The 23,321-nt window shown below is 46.0% G+C and overlaps 1 protein-coding gene across 2 annotated transcripts in view; it reads right to left on the bottom strand.

Annotated features, from left to right (window-relative positions):
- UCKL1 (uridine-cytidine kinase 1 like 1) overlaps window positions 1–23,321 on the bottom strand; it is a 92,799-nt gene that overhangs the window by 63,956 nt on the left and 5,522 nt on the right. The window contains exons 1-3 of one of the 2 annotated variants that reach the window (XM_068134288.2): window positions 15,655–16,115; window positions 13,124–13,317; window positions 12,723–12,829 (exon numbers count right to left, since the gene is read on the bottom strand). In XM_068134288.2, coding sequence (XP_067990389.1) covers window positions 12,723–12,829; window positions 13,124–13,317; window positions 15,655–15,722 — 369 coding nt within the window. In that variant the 5' untranslated portion in view covers window positions 15,723–16,115. Of the gene's footprint in view, window positions 1–12,722; window positions 12,830–13,123; window positions 13,318–15,654; window positions 16,116–23,321 lie in introns of those variants that run through there. The other variant, XM_068134287.2, reaches the window with a different exon arrangement.

Consider the following 23,321-nt stretch of genomic DNA (forward strand, 5'->3'; position numbering starts at 1 on the left):
TTTCCCAGGAAAGATCATGGCAGATAGTGAGACCCAAAAGCTTGAGTGACAGAACTTCTTGGAGAGGATTATTCAGAAAGTGGATGGGAGGGTTGTCCAGTCGGTCTTTTCGGAGAGACATCGTAAGAGTGTGAGATTTGTCAGGATTGAAAGACATGTTCCACTTGTTTGCCCAGTCTGTGATTTTGTCCAGGTCTGCAGAGAGTGAGGAGGCTGCAGACTGCCGATCTGAGGGATGAAGAATGGAGCAACAGAGAGTAGAGTCATCAGCAAAGAGATACAGAGGATTTTCAAGAGAGTCAGAGAGATCATTGATGAAGACCAGAAAAAGCACAGGGCCCAGAACACTACCTTGTGGAACTCCAGCCTGAACAGGCAGAGGAGATGAGAGAAACCAATTCAGGGCCACACGTTGACTACGACTAGAGAGGAAGTCCACCAGCTATGCATGGAGATTTCCATGGATACCAAAAGAGGAGAGTTTGGTGAGCAGAGCGGGGTGCCAGACCGTATCGAAGGCACGTGAAATGTCAAGGGAGACAGCTCTGATTTCCTGTTTGGCATTGAGGACCTCCATCCATTGTTGAGAAAGCAGAAGCAGCATGTCCAGAGTAGAGTGTCCAGGTCTGAAACCAAATTGATGATCAGAGATCAAGCCATTGGAGAAGAGGAAAGATTTCATATCTGAAGCAATGATGGATTCCATGACTTTGCTGATAATTGGGAGAAGGCTGATTGGTCTGTAGTTGCTGGGATCTGTTTTTGCACCTTTTTGTGCAATGCGGTGATGTTGGCAGATTGCCAAGCAGATGGAAGATGACCTTGAGGAAAAGAGAGGGTGAAGAGAACAGAGAGAGGGAGTGAAAGAGCGGAAGAACAGGATTTTAAGACCCGTGGGCTGATGCCGTCAGGTCCAGTTGCAGAATCCGAGTCGAGGGTTGACAGTATTTCTATGTATTTCTTTGAGTTTGTATGAATTTCTCAATTTGCTCAATTTTCAGACTTGGGAACAATTTATTTTGTGTTCAGGTACATCTTTTGAAAATATTAAGGAAGGTTTCATGTAGTCCCCATGTGGAGACTGGAACTCAAAAACTAAGAAGAAAAATTGGGTATGGCCCATGGTCTACAATGAAAACAAAGTAAAGGTACAACATTATACAGTACTCAAAATATAATACAATGATTTTCAATGCAAAATTATCTACAAAATAAAAACATAAAATATCAGGAAATCACAAGACTTCCTGTATAGTGACGGCACAGACACGCCATATCTTATGCCTAGGTCACACATAGGCGGATATTTTGGCGACTACCGGCGACTGCCGGCGATCAAGATTTTTCGGCGACTACTGGCGATGTCGGGCGGTCAAATATGGGCAGGCGGCAGTATGGCGACTGCAGGCGGCCACATTGCGCCTGCATTGCGACGACGCCCCGAGTGGGATGGCGACTGTCGAAGATCGACGACGACTGCATTGCGGATGCACGGCGGCAGCGTGGCGACAGTCTGGCGGCTAGATTACGACCGATGGCGGATCGCGGCGACTGCATTGGGGCCGGGTGGCGGTTTACTCCGACGTCCGCAAGACTGCAATAAGACCGCCGGCGATTGGAGACGATTCACACAACTTTTTTTAATCTTTATCTCTCTATTTTACATTTCACTTTATTCATTTCAATGATGTATGACATGAAGCATAAAGATGTTTGATGTACAATTTATAAAGTTAATAAAGATGTATCATTGTAATGTAATTGTTGGAACCGATCTGTGGATCGGTCCCATCGGCCGATGGGTCTGGCCCATCTGTGGATGCACGAGAAATGATGGTGCAGACCCATCGGCCGATGGGTCTGCGCCATCTGCGGATGTGTTGTTCACCTTGAAGGAATGTGTATGCATCAATGGTGGATGAGTATGTTTATTTGAACCTAAAAATAAGCAATTGATGTCATAAATGTTTATAAAGCAGTCCGTGACATGTGGTTTGTCGATAACCGTTTGTCGATAAGATAAAAATAAGATAATGTCGCTCCATTTAAATAAGATAATGTCGCTCTCCATTGTTTATATGGCAATTCCTGGCACCATTCTGTGGGGCGATTGCGGAAGACTATGAGCGACTGGGTTGCGGTCGCTTTACGCTCTTATTACGGATACCGACGACAGCATGGCGGCTCCATCACGACAGCATGGCGGATTTTTTTCCATTGCGACTGAGCGCGCCATTTTTAAACATTTTAAAAACGTTTTGGCCCCTTTGCGACTCTTGCCGACTGCAGCCGACCTGGGGAGGATAACCGCGACTACAGGCGACCGTCCATTACGGTTTCATTACGATTGTCGGCGGATGGTGGCGATTTTTTCAGTCGCCAGTAGTCGCCGACAAATCCGCCTATGTGTGACCTAGGCATTAGGTTTAATATATATATAAAATAACCACCTTTAGAGGCCATTTTTCCCCGCAAGCGGGGGTTGGCCTTTTTCGGGAACCATGGTTGTTGTTGTTTTTTTGGTCCCCTTTTTGAAGCAATGTTTTATGGCCGGATGCCCTTCCTGACGCCAACCCTTTTCGCCGCCTTTAACGACAAACAGGGAATTACCAGTGAACTGGTACTCAATTAGCCGACCTCGGAAGGATGACAGGCTGAGTCAAGCCCCCTGGCGTTAATTCAGCGATCGACCGGGATTCGAACCCAGGATCCTAGGATCCTAAGCCGGCACCCCTAGCCGCTAGCCCAACACCAGGGCTAGATTAATACGACACAAATATCAGGAAGTCATAAAGATCAACCAAATACAAACTTATAAACATATAAGTACCTACGAGTCGTCTGTGGATGATTTCACATCCAAAAACTCTGATTATAAACTTTGGGACATCATCGTAAACTAAAAGAAACTGAACAACTCAAAATGGCCGTTTTTTAATTCTTATTCTTTTCTATTGTATTCCACAGGCGGTGGGGGGGGGGGGGGGGGAAGGAACGAATAGGTGGAGGTGAGGAGTGATAATGGATTTTGGGAGTTTCATCAGAACGGTGGTTCGTGGTGGACCGCGAGCCCTGCAGAAACTTGGCGAGACAAAGCACGGAAAGAGCAGAGGGTACAAGCCCAGAAGGAGGTGATAGGAGACAAAGAGACCACCGACCTGTCTGCGATGGGAATGTTATAGACCCATAGACTCAGCTTCATCACGGGAGATTCCAATAATCTGGACAGCCTTTGTTTCCACTGAACAAGATATGAGGCCGGGACACCAAAGAGCAGCACTCCATCAAGCTGGGGATGAAAGCCTTGTGGATAAGAGTTCAGCTGTGCCAAAGAATAACTTTGCACCTGATTCTTGTGTTATATAATTGTATAATTCCAATTGTGAAATTTATCTCCAGGTAGACCAAGACAGGATGTCTTGAGACAAAGATGTCACCAAAGAAACGTGGGCCAGTCAAATCAGTCTGTAATGCACACTCAGAATGACCACAGGCTAGATCCTCAAAGTTATGGACAGTGTTTGCAAAGTGACCAGATACTGTCGGTGAACAAGATGGTTACCATCGTGGATGCTATCCTAACTTCACCACGCTTTCTGGAGTTCAGGATATGATAGCATGGGCTTTCGTTCGAAAGAGGTCAAATACCATCACGAGTGTCAAAGGGACTATTTAAATATAGCCTGTTCCACTGCCAATGTTTCCCAGGGAGAAGAGGAATCACAAATGGCATGTGACAATGCATTCAAATCCCTTATTACATACATTCAGGTTTCAGTGATCGACAACAATTGTCCAGAGTTTTTAACATCTCTGCCTTGACGTTACTGTTTTGACATTGACAAAATGGCGCTGTTCAACATCACTTGCCCATTTGCAGCCATCAGTGCAACTTCCAGGAAAAAAGAGAATTTAATACTTTGATGGGCTAGTAGCAATGGACAAGCACAGTAAAAACAAGGGCTGGTGCTTTTTGAGAGGAAATGCTCAAAAGAAAATGCTTTGAAGATGGCTGCAGACTGCAGGTCTTAAAAGGAATTTACTGTCAAAGGGTTAGCGTGTTATCTATGGAGAACGTACAGCAACTTCACGAACATCATGCGATCTACAGAGAACTATGCTCAATTTGATGGTCAACATCTGATCTTCCCAACTCACTGATCTTGGAAGACTGAGACCATCTGTGGTGATTGTCAGAAGGATCTCTCAGATGGTGTGGCAAGACATGTGAGCTCAGCAGCACACGTTTTGTATGCTGTCTCTAAAGGGAAGTTGAAACCATCCAATAATCTTTGCATGTCTCGGCATGAAGAGTTTACCAGCAGTCGAATGGTATCGATGTTGTTGTGTTTTTTTTTTTTTTTTTTTTTTTTTTTTTTTGTATACAAGATCGAGGCTCGTGAAAGAGCGAACATTAATCACACAGAAAGACAAACAGACACATAAAACAAATAACATCGGGAGCGGTAGACAAGATGGGGAGAGAGGGAGAAGGACACAAACACAACATTTGAGAGCAGGGACCGAGAGACATGGAGACATCGAGAGATCTGTGGGAGGGAGAGGGCTTTGGGGGGAGGCATGTGAAGGGGGGGGGGGGGGTGCGAGAGGTATAAACATATGGACACTGCCAGGATTTCCAGGAAAGAAGTTGGAATTTCAAACAAGGTGGATCTGGGGTGAATTAGTGGGGGTAGAAAAGATCAAGGTTTTGGATGGGGGAAGATAAGAGATGGTGGTGTACAGCTGTTTTAAAGACCTGGAGGGAGGAGAGGGATTGAAGGGAGTGTGGGAGTTTGTTCCAGAGGCGGGAGAAAAGAGGAATGAAAGAGTGAAGGTGAGCAGAGAGCCGAGATTTCGGCAGTTTAACCATCAGAGGGTTGCTGGCAGATCTTGTGCGACCTGTAGGAATATTTGGGGGACAGAGCACAGAGAGAGCTGGGGGAGCAAGGCCGGAGAGGAGTCGGTAGAAGACAGAAAGACCACCGACCTGCCTGCGGTGAGTGAGTGAAAGGCCCTCAGAGATAGCTTCATCGCGGGAGATTCCAATGATTTTGAAAGCTTTGGATTCAACAGCGTGAAGCCGAGCCAGGTGTGAGGCAGGAGCACCAGCCCATAGGGGAGAACAGTATTCCATTGAGCTGCGGATGAAAGCCTTGTATGTGGTGAGGAGCTCAGGTGTGCCGAGGAAGGACTTCGCACGACGGAGGATGCCCAGTCGGCGACTGGCTTTGGAGGCCAGCTTGGAAATGTGGTTTTCCCAAGAAAGATCATGGCAGATAGTGAGACCCAAAAGCTTGAGCGACAGAACTTCTTGGAGAGCATTGTTGAGAAAGTAGATGGGAGGGTTGTCCAGTCGGTCTTTTCGGAGAGACATATTAAGAGAGTGAGATTTGTCAGGATTGAAAGACATGTTCCACTTGTTTGACCAGTCTGTGATTTTGTCCAGGTCTTCAGAGAGTGAGGAGGCTGCAGACTGCCGATCTGAGGGAAGAGGAATGGAGCGGCAGAGAGTGGAGTCATCAGCAAAGAGATAGAGAGGATTTTCCAGAGAGTCGGAGAGATCATTGATAAAGACCAGAAAAAGCACAGGGCCCAGCACACTTCCTTGGGGAACTCCAGCCTGAACAGGAAGGGGAGATGAGAGAAATCCATTCAGGGCCACACGTTGACTACGACCAGAGAGGAAGTCCGCAAGCCATGCATGGAGATTTCCATGGATACCATAGGAGGAGAGTTTGGTGAGCAGAGCTGGGTGCCAGACCGTATCAAAGGCCCGTGATATGTCAAGGGAGACAGCTCTGATTTCCTGTTTGGCATTGAGGACCTCCATCCATTGTTGAGACAGCAGAAGCAGCATGTCCAGAGTAGAGTGACCTGGTCTGAAACCAAATTGATGATCAGAGATCAAGCCATTGGAGAAGAGGAAAGATTTCATATCCGAAGCAATGATGGATTCCATGACTTTGCTGATAATTGGGAGCAGGCTGATTGGTCTGTAGTTGCAAGGATCTGTTTTTGCACCTTTTTTGTGTAAAGCGGTAATGTTAGCTGATTTCCAGGATGCTGGCAGATGACCTTGAGCAAAAGATAGGGTGAAAAGCACAGAGAGAGGGTGAGATAGAGCGGCAGAGCAGGATTTTAGGACCCGTGGGCTGATGCCGTCTGGTCCAGTTGCAGAATCAGAGTCGAGGTTTGACAAAAACTCCTCCACCTTGTCAGGAGAGAAGGACACAGAGTCCAGGAGCAGTTGGGTTCGACTGGGAAAGGTGGGAACAGAGAGAGATGGGTTTGGGACTAAGGATTTTGAGGCGAACACAGAGTTGAGGCATTCGGCTTTGTCACGTGCGATGTCAACTGTGTGGCCATTTGAGGTAAGGGAGGGGATGGAGGGGGAACAAACACCAGAAACGGATTTGACCAGACCCCACCAGGATTTTTTTTTTTTTTTTTTTTTTTGTATACAAGATCGAGGCTCGTGAAAGAGCGAACATTAATCACACAGAAAGACAAACCGACACATAAAACATAACATAGGGAGCGGTAGACAAGATGGGGAGAGAGGGGGAAGGACACAAACACAACATTTGAGAGCAGGGACTGAGAGACATGGAGACATCGAGAGATCTGAGAGAGGGTGAGGGCTTTGGGGGGGGGGCGTGGGAAGGGGGCAGTGGGAGAGGTATAAAACATATGGACACTGCCAGGACTTCCAGGAAAGAAGTTGGAATTTCAAACAATTGGAGTTGTTGGAAGTTGGAGTTGGAGTTGGAAGTTGGAGGAAGGAGACAGGTTTGAGAGTTCATTCTTGAGTGAGGAGAGATAGTGCTTCCTGGCACTCCTGAGGGTAGACACACACTTGTTCCGAGCTTGGTGGAAGGAACTGAGATTGCCTTCAGTTGGATTAGCCTTCCAAGAGGCAAAGGCAAGTTGTTTCAGGGCAACTGCCTCACCACAAGATTCAGTGTACCATGGACGGGAGGAAGGGTAAGACAACTGAAGGCGAGATGGGATAAATCTGTGCATGAGAGAGATCAGTTTGCTTTGGAAGAATTCCCAGGAAGAATTGATGTCAGAGGCAGTGGAGATGGGAGACCAATCCAGACGATTGATGGCTGCTTGAAGACCGTCCCAGTCGGCCTGAGTGAAATGCCAGACTCGTCGACGCTGAGGAGGCTCTCTGAGAATGGCCAGAGAGATGTCCACTTTGACAAGCACATGATCAGAAGAACCGATTGGAGCAGAAGAAGAGCAGCAGACATTAGCAGGGAAGTTTGTCCTAACCAAGTCTAGAAGAGAAGATACTCCATTGGCTGAGATCCGGGTCGGGAAATTGACAGATTGTGTCAATCCCAGTGAGTCACAGAAGTCCTTTGCTGAGGTGCCATGACTGGTGAGAGAGGAACCCACACCCAACCAGGTGGCATGATGACAGTTGAAGTCACCACATATGAGGAAGAGAGAGTTGGGATGAGTGGATAGAAGTTGGTCCATGTTGTCAGACAGTGAAATGTAGATGGAGTCATCACTGTTTGGGGGACGGTACAGAACACATATGAACAAAAGGTGGGAGCGGAGAGGAAGCCGTAACCAGAGGTACTCTTGCGGGTGAGGAGGAAAGAGGGCAGTGCAAGGAGAGTGAGGAAGAGAGTTTTTGACAAAGATAGCCACCCCACCACCAGGCCGAGGCTCAGGTCTATCATACCGGAGGAGGGAGTAACCAGGAAGAGATATTAAGGAATCAGAGACATCTTGAAGGAGGAAAGTTTCTGTTAAGCAGATCAAGTCTGGATTGTCAGAAGCAACCTGTATGGAGAGATCAGTCAGGTTTGAGCGAAGGCCCCGGATGTTTGAGGTCCATACCGTTAATGAAGAGAGAGGGGGAGCATCGGGTACAGGACAGGGGAGGGGAGGAGTAGGGTAAGATGAAGGATGAGAGGGGGAGGTAGGGAGAGCAGTTGATAGTGTGTCAGATGTTGCAGAAGAGTTCCAAGAAAGGGAAGGATGAGGAGGATGAAAGGTTTGATGGTGAAGGGATGAGGCACAGTGAGGGGTTGTTTGAGGGGGGGGCAGAGGAAAGTAGAAGGTTTGGGGGGGTGGAGGTATGAGATAGAAGGGAGACCAAGTGGGGAGGAGGCAGCTTGGAGGAGGAGGGGGGAGGAGGGAGAATTGGAGAGGAATGGTATGGGGGGAGAATTGAATGGGAGGGATTGGGGGGGAGTTTTGAAGGGGAGGAGTGAGGGGGGAGTTTAGGAGGGCAGGGGCAAGGGGGGAGTTTTGGAGGGAAGGGGCAAGGGGGAAGTTTAGAAGTGGAGGGGCAAGGGGGGAGTTTAGGAGGGGAAGGGCAAGGGGGGAGATCAGGAGTGGAGGGGCAAGGGGGGAGATCAGGAGTGGAGGGGCAAGGGGGGGGATTAGGAGGGGAGGGGCAAGGGGGGAGTTTATGAGGGGAAGGGCAAGGGGGGAGTTCAGGAGTGGAGGGGCAAGGGGGGAGTTTAAGAGTGGAGGGGCAAGGGGGGAGTTTAGGAGTGTAGGTGCAAGGGGGGGGATTTGGAGGGGAGGGGCAAGAGGGGAGTTTAGAAAGTGGATGATTAATGAAAGACGAACATTGATAACAAATTGGGTTTGTTGTGATTTTCAAGTTAGCAATCCGATTCAGAACGATGGAGGAGGGATGGAATGAATGTGAATTTAGACCATGTAGTGAGGGAGACGTATAAGATATTGAATTTCTTTTTTTTGAAGTGGAATGAGTTGGAGAGGAAATTGAGAAAAGCCTTTTAAATAGGAAGAAAAACAGCGTGTTGTAATATACCACTGAATAAAACACAGAAGGGGAAAGGTTAAACATATTTAAATAATATTTAAACAGAAACGTGAATAATCTTATATGCACAAAAATACCAACGGGGGGGAGAGCCGAGAGGGACCACCACGAGTCACGTGAACAGGGCAAACGGTGGATGGCAAGGAGATAATGGGGGCAGGGCGAACAGCACACCTGGACAGAAAATACAGGATGAGACAACAGTACACGTGGAGAAAAGAAAATAAATGTTTTTTTAGAACGTTAGACAGAGTATTATGTTCGGGGTAGAAGGGAAAAAACCAAGAGCCAAGCAAAACACGCTTAAGTTAACAAAACACCGACGGGGGTACAACTACAAGGCCACACACGAGGAGCAGAACACGATTAATTAATTACGAGTTACAGGAAATTCAAACCAAAACTAACTATAATCAAACAATATCGCATGGACGATAAAATAACGAGTTGAAATTTGACAATCTATCTGGGGAAATGGGGTAGAAACACGTGGTCGAAGAACGAACGAACGAATAAGAATGAATAAACGAATGAGCACAGAGAAGGTCATGTCATTTTTTTTTTGTTTTTTTGAGTTGAGATTTACATAAGGAAGTAGGCTTTGGGGTGGAAAGACTGGGAAAACAGAGAACAAAAGTTATTGGATCACAAACGACAGGCGCTGAGAGAAAAACAAAGCCTCAAGGTTGTACAGTGTACACTGTACAGTGTACACTGTACAAGGCCTCAAGACGACACGAATTAACACGATTTTCAATACAGGTATGAAAGATTTGCACCGAAAATCTTTGTCGGGACAATATACGTACATACACCATAAAATAAATACAGTTTTAACGAAAATACAAAATGGGAACAATTACTTAACTTCGATTTCGATGGAGAGCGTGTGGAGCTGCGAAAAAACGTATTTGCATCAACTTGGTATTGCACTTGGCTTGGTATTGGCTTGGCTTGGCTTGGTATTGGCTTGGTATTGGTATTGGCTTGGTATTGCAAAAAAAGTATTGCATCAACTTGGATATTCAGTAAGTCATCACTGCAGAGGAGATGGAAACCAAACTTGCAAAAACTCTAACCAATAAGAACCAAGTAACACCTGATGGGCTCCTGCAATATTGTTGTAGTAGTCAGACTCGTCCCAGTTACCCAGTTGCCTGGTCGTGGCGTTTTCCCGTTTTAACTTTTGCATGACGGCCTGTCAAAACACTTTAAAGGACAAAAGGCAGATTACGAAAGGAATAACATAAAAAAGGGTGTCAAGGAATGGTGGTTTTAAACACACACATGTTTGGGGGGAGGGAGTGGAGAGGCGGAAGACACCGTCTTTATATACATATATCCAGTGCCTTCAGAAAGTATTCCCTCCCCTTGACGTTTTTATATTTTGTTGTGTTAGAGCCTGAATTTAAAATAGATCGAGTTGACATTTTTTGTCACTGGTCTATTAATAATACCCCAAAATGTCAGTATATATTTTTATTTTTATTTTTTTTACAAAATAATTCAAAATGAAAAGTTTAAATGTCTTGAGTCAATAAGTATTCAACCCCTTTCCTATGACACTCCAAATTGAGCTCAGATGAATCCTATTTCCTGTGCTCATCCTTGAGATGTCTCTACAACCTGATTGGAGTCCACCTGTGGCCAACTCAATTGATTGGACATGATTTAGAAAGAAACACACCTTTCTAGGTAAGGTCCCACAAGTGACAGTGCATGTCAGATCAGAAACTCTACCATGAAGTCCAAGGAACTCTCCGTAAAACTCCGAGATAGAATTGTGAGGAGGCATAGATCTGGAGAAGGGTATAAAACAATTTCTAGACTGTTGAAAGTTCCTAATGGCACAGTGAGCTTCATCATTAGGAAATTGAAAGAATATGGAACTACCCAGACTCTTCCTAGAGCTGGCCGTCCGACCAAACTGAGCAACCGGGCAAGAAGAATCTTGGTCAAGGAGGTGACCAAGAACCCAATGACCACTCTGACAGAACTACACAGTCCCTTGGCTGAGATCGGAGAACTTGCCAGAAGGAGAACAGTCTCTGCTGCACTTCATAAATCTAGGTTTTATGGGAGAGTGGCCAGACAAAAGCCACTCCTGAGAAAAAGGTACATGACAGGTTGACAGCACTCCTGTAGTTTGTGAAACGGCACATGACAGATGCTGAAATTATGTGGCCTTATGAGATAAAAATTGAACCCTTGGCCTGAATGCAAAGCACTACATGTGGTGGAAACCAAGCACAGCTCACCACCAATCTACCACCATCCCTACCATGTAGCATGGTGGTGGCAGCATCATGCTATAGGAATGCTTTTCAGCAGCAAGGACTGGGAGATTTGCAAGGATAGTGGGAACAATGAATGGAGCCAAATACAGGAAAATCTTTGAGGAGAACCTACTTCAAGAGTGCAAAAGACCTTAGACTGCGGCGAAGATTTAGATTCCAACAGGACAATGAACCAAAGCATACAGCCAAAGCAACAATGGAATAGCTTCAGAACAAGATTGTGAAAATCCTTGAGTGGCCCAGCCAAAGCCCAGACTTGAATCCCATTGAGAATCAGTGGAAAGACTTGAAGATTGCTGTTCACCGATGCTCCACATCCAACTTGACAGAGCTTGAGGAAATCTGCAGGGAAGAATGGGAGAAACTCCCCAAATCCAGATATGCAAAGCTGATAGACATACACAAGAAGACTCGAAGCTGTACTACTAAGTATTGACTCAGGGGGTTGAATACTTATGTAAATTAGATATTTCTGATTTTCATTCTTAGTTATTTTGTAAAGAATTCTAAAAAATAAAATTTCCACTTTGTCATTATGTGGTATTAAGTGCAGATCAGTGACACAAAATCTCAACTTAAACCATTTTAAATTTAGGCTGCAACACAACAAAATGTGAAAAAGGTCAAGGGGTGTTAATACTTTCTGAAGGCACTGTACGTCTATAGCATATCATATATCACATTTAAATTACCTCTTCTTTATGATAATTCATGTAGTATGGGAAATAACTATCGCTATACTATGCAAAGTTACCCCCGAAAGGAATTCCCACAACAATATGATGAATTGATTAAGACACTATCCGGCAAAGACACACTGCACGATACAGTTGGAATCTGTTATCAGAATAAAACAACTGTTGAACCACAAACCACAGACAAGAGAGCAGATGATAAAAGTCATCAGGAAACCCCAGCGAAACGGGGATGAAATTATCCGTTGTAATGACACTGACATTTTTATCCTCCTGCTGCACCACACAGAACAGGTGGAGGCATCTTTATGGATAGATATAGACCTCGGCTCAGCAAACTCACGAAGAATATGCAACACAACCGGACTGCCTGGACAGCTTGATGAGATAGGTCTTACCAAATTTCCAAGCCTTTACTAACAGAAGTATCCATGATTTCACAGCAGCTTTCATGCATAAAGGCAAAGTGAAGCCTTATCAGCTGATGGTATAAAGAGATATGTATGATATTGTTCCTCAGATAGTGAGCGATATGTGATGTTACATCAAAAAACTAGTAATAAATCAACATTTCCTTCTCTTGTCTAGACATTTTAGTGGATATTCAACTAATCACCTTGGAAATGAATAGACCTCTTCAAATGCTTTCATTTCATACCACATATGGCTATATGCACGCTGAAAGATCAATTACATTGGTTTTCGGCCTTGGATATTGGCTCTTGGTCGGCAATGCCACTTTACATTATTCATCAACATCTAGCACCCCAGTCCACCACTGAGGAACCTGTAGACTAGGAGTTTTAAATACCAAGGGTAGGCCCAATAAGAAATCCCAACCAGACACATTTCAAGCAATAAAATGACCCCCTTGCTCTTGGACGAAAAGCAAAGGCCTGTCTGTACCTTGTAGAAGGAATCCATGGACAGCAACACAACCCAAGGCACATCCAGTGCCTCGATAATCTTGTTCGCTACTGTGGTCTTGCCACTTGCACTGCCTCCACATAATCCTATAAAAGGGAAAGAGAGCATGGGTCCAAATGGTTACGTGGTGTGGATAAACAAAAACGTGATAAAACAATATCACACTGACATTTTCATCCTCCAGCTGCACCATAGAGGACAGGTGAAGGTGTCCGTGCTGGTTTTGCAACAACAGGGCCGGATATCAAAATGAAAACATTTGATGTAGAACTCAGGAGCACGTGTGTTGAAAAAAATGTGTGACAACAAAACAATGTACGTTTACGTGTTTACCGTGTGTTTCAGTGAGGAAACATGCGGTTCATACAATACCGGCTCACCGATGACAAACGCCTCTTCAAACTGAGTGCCCTGCTCATTGTACCAGGGCGGTCGCCCTGCTGTATATATTGTTCGTTTGCTCGTGCGAAGCAATGGTGGTTCAATCTTGCTTTGGCTCGTTGTTCGTTTGCGCTGAACTCGGCTTGCCCTGTGGGGAAGCTTGTCGAGTAGGCCTTGAAGAGACTCTTCATTGCTGTAATGTTTAATTATTGATATTGCCATTAAAAATATGTTACTATTATTGATATCATCTGTATAACATTATAAAAACGCAAACATCAACCATTTTTTGTAGCCTGACCTAGCACCATAATACAGGACTTTCAAAATGGCATATGAATGCTAAAGAGGCCTTTTGCTCATGTGCTGTTTGTGTGTTTTCAGTGACTTGGTTCGGCTCGCAGTGCACTTTCAACCTGCCGTTACTGGCACGAAATCTGCAATTAAAAGTCTTTTCAACATGATTTTCACCATTCAGGTGAAAGAGAAGCAATTTCACAATGGTTAACCATAATTGTTGTTCCCGAATGTAAATCTGACATATGAGAATATAGCAACATAAAAAAATATCTGTGGATGAGAAGAGTCGAGTTTGTACCATTTACTGTTAATACAAGTTAGCGGCGGCAGTGGACACGTGGACACACGGACGGACGGACGGACACACACACACACACACACACACACACACACACGATGGTGGCGGTGAGAGAGGTAGCATGACTTGCCAGTCGTGCCGCCTTTTTCTCGCCTGGGATGGAGAGGACCAGGAGCTGTGTCGAATATATCGGTTTCGAAGACAGCAAAGACCGACCTGCGAATGGCAGTTTTGATGGGATGAGATGGTGGTCAGGGCCGTGCCATTCAACGTGTGTTTGGGCAGCCTGTCTCTGGAGCTTGGTGGGACTTGTGGGCCCTATGCTGCAAGGCGGGAAGGCCTGGGCTTCAACGGACCTCGTCCTGTAGAGCTACGTCCGTTGAGGATGTGAGAGAGCGAGGTGAGATTGAGGATTTGTGCCATGTGCGGCGGCTTCGAAGTGCACGGCGGCTTTGATAGGGCGGAGGGCTGTGCACGTGCCATCCAAGGTCATGTGATGGCCTGGCGGATGTGGCCTGGCCTGGCGGCTTGCTGGTTCCTCCGACTTCGTCATGCTGGGAGCGAGGACCTGGGATTTGGTGACTCCCGTTAAGCCATGTTATGCCTGCGGGGAACCGAGCTCCATGAGATCCAGTAACGTGCCGAATACAACAGCTTCATGGGCAGCTTTGGTGGGGAGAGGTGGAGGCACCCGTGGCTTGATGGGTTTTGTCAATTCCAACCCGTCGAGGACACGCATGCGCGCACAGGAAGGGAGCCCTAAATTTGGCGAACCCGAGTGGAATGTGGGGTACTAAGATTTTGGTGGACTGGAGTGGAAGGGGGGCCTGACATTTGGTGGATCAAAGTGGAAGGGGGCCCTGAGATTTGTCAGACTCGATTGGAAGGGGGCCTGAGATTTGGCGGACCCGAGTGGAAGGATGACGCACACATGTGTTTGGGCACGCCATTTGATGTGCGCATGCACACGCACACGCACACACACACACACACACACACACACACACAATTATGGTTTATACACGTTTGGGTTTTGTTGCACTTTTGGTTATGTTTTTGTTTTTGCTTTGGCATGTTTTGTTTTGTTTTGTATCACATCATATGCGGTGTATTGTTTGCACACATTATTTGTATGCATTATAAACATATACATATTGTGTACATGTATTGTATACAGTGTACACACGTTATATGTGACATGTTCTACAGTGGTATGTTGGGTACACACATCTTGTGCATGACATATTGCACATATTATGTGTGCAAACTCAAGCGTGCACACACACACAAATACACGTACACATGTATGCACACATGTACGCACACCATGAAGGTGCTGTTGGTGCTGTTGATGCTGCCACACATGGACACATGTACGCACACCATAAACACACACACATCACCCCCAATTCCTTCTTAAATAAATGTGAACTTCCTACAGAGTTGGGGGGAAAGGGTTGGGACAGGTGCGTACGAGGGAGAAAAGCAAGTCAAAAATCTGCTAGATTTTCAAACGTAAGAAACAGATAGCCCTTATATAAGATTTTCCACCAAAAGTTTCTGCACATCAAGGACACCGTGGGATCTTTAACGTCCACCAACTAATGCCAGCACATGTGACGCCCAGTTTAACATCCATCTGAGGGACAGCGCCCACACCGATGTATCCCCCTGCCTGTTAAACACCAGAATGACCGTTTATAGTTGGGTCAAGATTCAAACCCAGGCTAGACAGCTTAGAGGCGAGTACACCCATGGATACTCTGTTGAGGAAACTTTAAATGGAAGGCTTGTGCGTTTGAAAGGAGATGCTGGCAAGAAAGGTTGTGACAACAACTGGAAAAGCAATCGGGGTTAAATCTCACAGCGGTGCAGGTAAAAAGGGCGGCCACATCAGGTAAGCAAGACAAGTATCAAAGTACAGTGTCTTACCTTGAGTGCTCTCTTAAGGTGGATTGTGCGGAAACAACGGCACCGAAGTAAACATCCCGATAAGACATAATCCTTGAGCGTTTTCAGGAGCCAAAGTCGTTCAGAGTGGAGACATTTATACCAACAACACAAATCAGGTGGTTTGCGCTCACACGAGCATAGGCAGGTAGTATGTAGTAGTGAATGCAATACAATGGAGGACGGTCGTGTGGCAAATTTATCACCCGAAGACTTACTCACATAGCCCGCGAGGTTTAACTCTGGGCTACCGTGGATTATATCTTATAAATAGATACAAACAGGAATGGAAGGCAAGGTTCGGGTAACGCGCGTCACGTGCTGCTCATCCGACACCCTGTTTGGTTCAACAAAAAGTACTCGAATACCTCGACCTCGAGCAGCGCCACAATAGTTTACCGACAAAGCACACCTGTAGTATGAGCAAGACCTAAACATTATGTAATGTACCTTCACAAGTCTCCTCCTCCTCAATCTCCTCACCCTCCTCCATCCCCTCCATCTCCTCACCTTCCACATTCCCCTCCCCCTTCTCAATCTCCATGCCCTACTCCTCCTCCTCCCCCCGCCCAATCCATCTCTTCACCCTCCTCCTTCCCCTCCCCTCCTTCTCCACACACTACTACTCCTCCTCCTCCCCCCACCCAATCCATCTCCTCACCCTCCTCCTTCCCCTCCCCTCCTTCTCCTCCACACACTACTACTCCTCCTCCTCCAACATCTCCTCAACCTCCTCCTTCCCCTCCCCTCCTCCTCCATGCCCTACTCCTCCTCCTACTCTCCCTCCATCTCCATCTCCTCATCCTACCCCTCCCACTCCTCCTCCTCTACCCACTACTCCTCCTCCCCCTCCATCTCCTCATCCTCATCCTCCCCCTCCCACTCCTCCTCCTCCCCATCCATCTCCTCACCCTTCTCCTGCATCTCCTCACCCTCCTCCTTCCCCTACTCCTGCATCTCCTCACCCTCCTCCTTCCCCTCCTCCTCCCACTCCTCCTCCTCCCCGTCCATCTCCTCACCCTTCTCCTTCCCCTACTCCTGCATCTCCTCACCCGCCTCCTTCCCCTCCTCCTCCTCCTCCTCCCCTTCCATTTCCTCCCCCTCCTCCTTCTCCACCCACTTTTAATTCAATAATTTGTGCACAATTACAGATGTAATTTCTTGGTTGGTGGAGAAAGAAGACATTTAAAGTCTGGAATAATTAAAATGCAGATTTCAGGAATAATGGCCAACTGTTTGTACAACTGAATGGTGTCAAAATAATTTCAGATTAGAATGGCAATCAATTTCCAATATAGGGTTTAGTTTAGAAACAAAATCATGTGTGTGTGTATATGTGTGTGTGTGTGTGTATGTGTGTGTATATGTGTGTGTATATGTGTATGTGTGTGTATGTGTATGTGTATGTGTATGTGTATGTGTATGTGTATGTGTATGTGTATGTGTATGTGTGTGTGTGTGTGTGTGTGTGTGTGTGTGTGTGTGTGTGTATATGTGTGTATGTGTGTATGTGTGTATGTGTGTATGTGTGTATGTGTGTATGTGTGTCAATGTGTGACAATCTTCAAGTCACGCTACAGATTTTCGATTGGATTTAGGCCTGGGCTCTGACTGGGCCACTCAAAGTAATTTATCTTTTTGTTGTTTACCCACTCCCATGTGGCTTTGGCTCTGTGCTTCGGGTCGTTTTCATGCTGAAAGGTGAACTTCCGTTCCAATTTCAGCTTTCATGCAGAGGGCAGCAGGTCTTTCTCTGGAATTTTTCTGTATTCTGCTCCATCCATTTTCCCTTCTATCCTGACAAGTGCCCCAGTCCCTGCTGATAAGAAACATCTTACTATAATTCACCAAATGTCCGTCTGTCTGTCTGTTCGAAGGTACCGTAAAAACTGCTGAACTAATCTCAACAATATTTTGGGTGGATAATCCTGGGATCTCCAGGAGTAAAATAGGCTATTTAGTTTTCCCAATTTCAGCTTTAGTCTCCAGAATGCTCAGGTTTCGACTCCCGCATAACATTCGCGTTCGCATATTTAACGTTCATTGTTCTCATTGTGACGATGTTGTTTTCCCGGGTGCCGCACAAACGGCTGCACCGATCGCTGCACAGCTGCACTGATCGGACTCGGTGACCTCGGACAAAGACCTTTTATAAGGACATGGGTTGAATCCCTGCTTGAGAGAATTCCATCCCCCCTCGCTCCCCGCCATCACGGCCGTCTCTCAAACTTACAATCCCACGAGATATGCGGAAAGGACGACCCAAAACCAATATAAACATCATTAAACATCATTCGTATATAAACATCATTAAAAGTAAATAATGACCTCGGCCAAAGTTCAAACGCGGATTAATCCCTACATGAGAGAATTCCACATAGCTATTTGGGCGGTGTATACGCTAACAGATCGCTGTCTCCATCGATCTTGCCAAGGCCGTAACAACTATCGGCTCAAAATCCTTTTAACTGTTGATTTGGTACAGTTACACGTATCGGGAATTTGGTACACGTATCGGGAATTTGGTACACGTACCGGGAGTACATACGACATAGCGATTGTGAAGACGATTATCGATCACGATTCACGATCACGATCATCACGATTTGAAACACGATGGAATAATATTTACCGATATGAACAGTGATGTGGCTTTTATTCTAACGATACTGTTTAGATTTTGAAGATTTGCGTGTGATATGATTCAACGGATGTTTATATGAATCGTTTAAAATAAAAAAGCCTTCAATTTCTGATATTTTGCCTTTTCATTTGGGCTTCCAAATTGAAGCTCCGCCCTTAGGTCGTGTACCGTTGCAAGTCCGCATAACATGATGCTGCCATCACCATGCTTCACACCAGGGATGGTGTCTTTGGATGATGTGCTGTGCTGGGTTTGCGCCAAAAGTAACGTTTTGCATTTAGACCAAAAAGTTCCATCTTGGGTTCGTCAGATCACCAAACTTTTTGCATAATGGCTTCAGAATCTCCAGTGGTTTTTTGCATACCTCAAATGGGACTCAAGGTGGGCTTTTTTGAGTAATGGCTTCCTTCTTGCCAGCCTACCATATAGGCCAGACCTGTGGAGTGCTTGGGATATTGTTGTCACATGCACATAGTGACCAGTCTTTGCTATAAAGGCCTGTAGCTCTTTAAAAGTTGCCATTAGCCTCTTGGTGGCCTCTATGTTCAGTTCTCCTCCTTGCTTCGTCACCCAGTTTGAGGGACGACCTAATCTAGGCAGCGCCTTAGAAGTTCGCCTTCCACATCTTAATTGTCTTGACTGTGCTCCTAGGGATATTCAAGGCCTTTGAAATATTTTTATACCCATCCCCTGATCTGTGCCTTTCAACAGCTTTCAAAAAAGCTTGTGCGCATGCTGGACTACCCATGTGTTCTGAGGAGGAACCAAGTAATGCTCTAGAAAAGTTCATATAAAGGGGCGCCAATTTGATTCATACAGCTGTATGAAGAAGTAAATGTATTTTAACCTATATATGGAGGGCACCCCATATATAGGTTATTCAAAATCCACCAATTGGGAGATCAGTGTGGGTACCAAACAAGCTCCGTCTTCAGAGCCTTTTCTATGCCCCTCGCATTTTTCCCATTAATGTCCCTTCTTTTCCTTAGTCTGCCTCATGGCACATACCATATAAAGGGGCATTTTCTATGCCCCTAGCATTTTTCCCAAGAATATCCCTTCTTTTCTGTAGTTTGTCACATGGCACATACCATACAAAGGGGCCTTTTCCATGACCCGGGCATTTTTCCGAAGAATGTCTTTCATTTTCTATGGCCGCTACAAGATGCCATTACAATGACGGATGGAAAAATACATGGAGACATCACAAACATCAATTCAATGAAACAAATTAAAAACCAACCTATTTCCTCCGGTCTGTATGAGGGGTCCTGCCCGATACTGTAAACCATCTCTCCCATTGCTTGTCATGAAATACAGTATCAATCCAATCCTGGACAAAGAAAGAAAAAAAATTCCGCCATTCTTTTTGTGCCCTTTCACCCCTCAGCCCAAATTGGGCTAAGGGGTATTGTCGTCACGGGCGGGCGTCCGGGCGTCAGGCAACTTTTGGTTTCCGTCAATTTCAAGGAGAACGGCTTGTCCGAATAAATCCATTTTTTAAGTGTGTGTTGGGGTTGAGTAGAGGAAGGTTCCTTTCGAAAATGGGCGCGCTGCGATTTTCAATATGGCCGCCACAGCAGCCATCTGGGCGTCCGTCAACTTTTGGTTTCCATCAATTTCGAGCAGGACGGCTTATCTTCCGCTCCCTCTTTTTATATATTTTGTTTGTCTGGTTGATTTGTTTGTGAAGTAAATGTTAGCTCTTTCACGAGCCTCGATTCAGTATACAAAAAAAAAAAAAAAAAATGTGAAACAGAGAAAAATAGTGATAGTCGGGAGACAAATCTGAAGACAGATGACATCAAAGTTTGGAGATTCGAGGTCCACATGGCGTACAGCAGGCGTGTTGATGTTGGAGTAGATACACACTCCTCCTTTGAAGCTGAATCTTGAGTGAAGGTTGTAGTTTGTAAAAACTGTTGCAATTTCAAATTTAAGCACTGAAGGCGTATTTGTACAACACTCCATTAGTTATGGACAATAAAAACAGAAATAAAAGGTTGTTTTTTTTGTGTGTGTGTGTGTGTGTGTGTGTGTAGAAGATCGAGGCTCGTGTAAGAGCTAACATTGATCACAAAAAGACAAACTGACACATAAAACATAAAACATATGATAAAGGGAGCGGGAGACAAGATGGGGAGAGAGAGGGAAGCATACAAGTACAACATTTGATCGCAGGGACATCGGGAGATCTGTGGGAAGGAGAGAGCTTGGGGGGAGGAGGCATGGGAAGGAGGTGGGGGGGATGGGAGAGGTAAACAAAAAACACATGGACACTACAAGGACTTCCAGGAAAGAAGTCGTTCTTTCAAGATAGTGGATCTGGGGTGAATTAACGGGGGAAGAAAAGATCAAAGTTTTGGATGGGGGAAGATAAGAGATGGTGGTGAACAGCTGTTTTAAAGACATGGAGGGATGAGTGGGATTGAAGAGCGCGAGGGAGTTTGTTCCAGAGGCGGGAGAAAAGTGAAATGAAAGAGTGAAGGTGAGCAGAGTCTTGATTTTGGCAGTTTAATCAAAAGAGGGTTGCAGGCAGATCTTGTGCGACCTGTAGGAATATTTGGGGGACAGAGCCCAGAGAGAGCTGGGGGAGCAAAGCCAGAGAGGAGTCGACAGAAAACAGAAAGACCACCAACCTGCCTGCGGTGAGTGAGTGAAAGGCCCTTGGAGTTAGCTTAATCGCGGGAGATTCCAATGATTCTGAAAGCATTGGTTTCAACAGCGTGAAGCCGAGCTAGGTGTGAGGCAGGAGCACCGGGCCAGAGGGGAGAGCAGTACTCCATTGAGCTGCGAATAAAAGCCTTGTATGTGGTGAGGAGCTCAGGTGTGCCAAGGAAGGACTTCGCACGACGGAGGATGCCCAGTCGGCGACTGGCTTTGGAGGCCAGCTTGGAAATGTGGTTTTCCCAGGAAAGATCATGGCAGATAGTGAGACCCAAAAGCTTGAGTGACAGAACTTCATGGAGAGGATTGTTGAGAAAGTAGATGGGAGGGTTATCCTGGACGTACATAGTAGGAGTGTGACATTTGTCAGGATTGAAAGACATGTTCCACTTGTTTGACCAGCCTGTAATTTTGTCCAGGTCTGCAGAGAGTGAGGAGGCTGCAGACTGCCGATCTGAGGAATGAGGAATGGAGCGTTCAGAGAGTGAAGTCATCAGCAAAGAGATAGAGAGGATTTTCCAGAGAGTCGGAGAGATTGTTGATGAAGACCAGAAAAAGCACAGGGCCCAGAACACTGCCTTGGGGAACTCCAGCCTGAACAGGAAGGGGGAGATGAGAGAAAACCATTCAGGGCCACACGTTGACTACGAACAAAGAGGAAGTTCGCAAGCTATGCGTGGAGATTTCCATAGATACCATAGGAGGAGAGTTTGGTGAGCAGAGCGGGGTGTCAGACCGTACCGAAGGCACGTGATATGTCAAGGGAGACAGCTCTGATTTCCTGTTTGGCATCAAGGACCTCCATTCATTGTGGAGACAGCAGAAGCAGCATGTCCAGAGCATAGTGACCTGGTCTGAATCCAAATTGATGATGCGAGATCAAGCCATTGGAGAAGAGGAAGGATTTGATGTCAGAAATGATGATCGATCCCAAGACCTTGCTGATAATTTGGAGCAGGCTGATTGGTCTGTAGTTGCAAGGATCTGTTATTGCACATTTTTTGTGTAAAGCGGTAATGTTGGCTGATTTCCAAGCAAATGGCAGATGACCTTGAACAAAAGAGAGGGTTAAGAGAACAGAGAGACGGTGAGATAGAGCGGCAGAGCAGGATTTTAGGACCCGTGGGCTGATGCCACCTGGTCCAGTTGCAGAATCAGAGTCGAGGTTTGACAAAAACTTCTCCACCTTGTCAGGAGAGAAAGACACAGAGTCCAGGAGCAGCTGGGTATGACTGGGAAAGGTGGGTACAGAGAGAGATGGGTTCGGGACAAAAGATTTTGAGGCAAACACAGAGTTAAGGTGTTCGGCTTTTTCACGTGCGGCGTCAGCTGTGTGGCCGTTTGAGGTAAGGGAGGGGATGGAAGGGGAACAAACACCAGAAACAGATTTGACCAGACGCCACCAGGATTTGGAGGAGGGAAACAGGCTTGAGAGTTCAGTCTTGAGAGTAGAGAGATATTGTTTCCTGGCTCTCCTGAGGGTAGACACACACTTGTTCTGAGATTTGTGAAAGGAACTGAAATTGCCTTCAGTTGGATTCGTCTTCCATGAGGTGAAGGCAAGTTGCTTCATGTCAACTGCCTCACCACAAGCTTTCGTGTACCATGGACAGGAGGAGGGGTACAACACCTGAAGACGAGATGGGATAAATCTGTGCATGAGAGAGAGCAGTTTGCTTTGGAAGAATACCCAGGAAGAGTTGATGTTAGAGGCAGTAGAGATGGGAGACCAGTCCAGATGATTGATGGCTGCTTGAAGACCGTGCCAGTCAGCCTGAGTGAAATGCCAAACTCGTCGGCGCTGAGGAGGCTCTCTGAAAATGGTCAGAGAGATGTCCACTTTAACAAGGAAATGATCAGAAGAACCGATTGGAGCAGAAGAGCAGCAGACATTTGCAGGGAAGTTTGTCATAACCAAGTCTGGAAGAGAAGATACTCCATTGACTGAGATCCGGGTCGGGAAATTGACAGATTGTGTCAGTCTTAGTGAGTCGCAGAAGTCCTTTGCTGAGGTGACAGCTGGCATGATGACAGTTGAAGTCGCCACATATGAGGAAGAGAGAGTTGGGATGAGTGTATAGAAGTTGGCCCATGTTGTCAGACAGGGAGATGTAAATGGAGTCATCACTGTTTGGAGGATGGTACAGAACACATATATGAACAAAAGGTGGTAGCGGAGAGGAAGCTGTAGCCAGAGGTACTCCTGGGGGTGGGGTGGAGAGAGGGCACTGCAAGGAGAGTGAGGAAGAGAGTTGTTGATAAAGATAGCCACCCCACCACCAGGATGAGGCTCAGGTCTATCATACCGGAGGAGGGAGTAGCCAGGATGAGATATTAA

The sequence above is a fragment of the Myxine glutinosa genome, chromosome 13 (genome assembly GCF_964187855.1).
Source record: "Myxine glutinosa chromosome 13, kmMyxGlut1.1, whole genome shotgun sequence".
In the NCBI taxonomy this organism is placed as follows: domain Eukaryota; kingdom Metazoa; phylum Chordata; class Myxini; order Myxiniformes; family Myxinidae; genus Myxine; species Myxine glutinosa.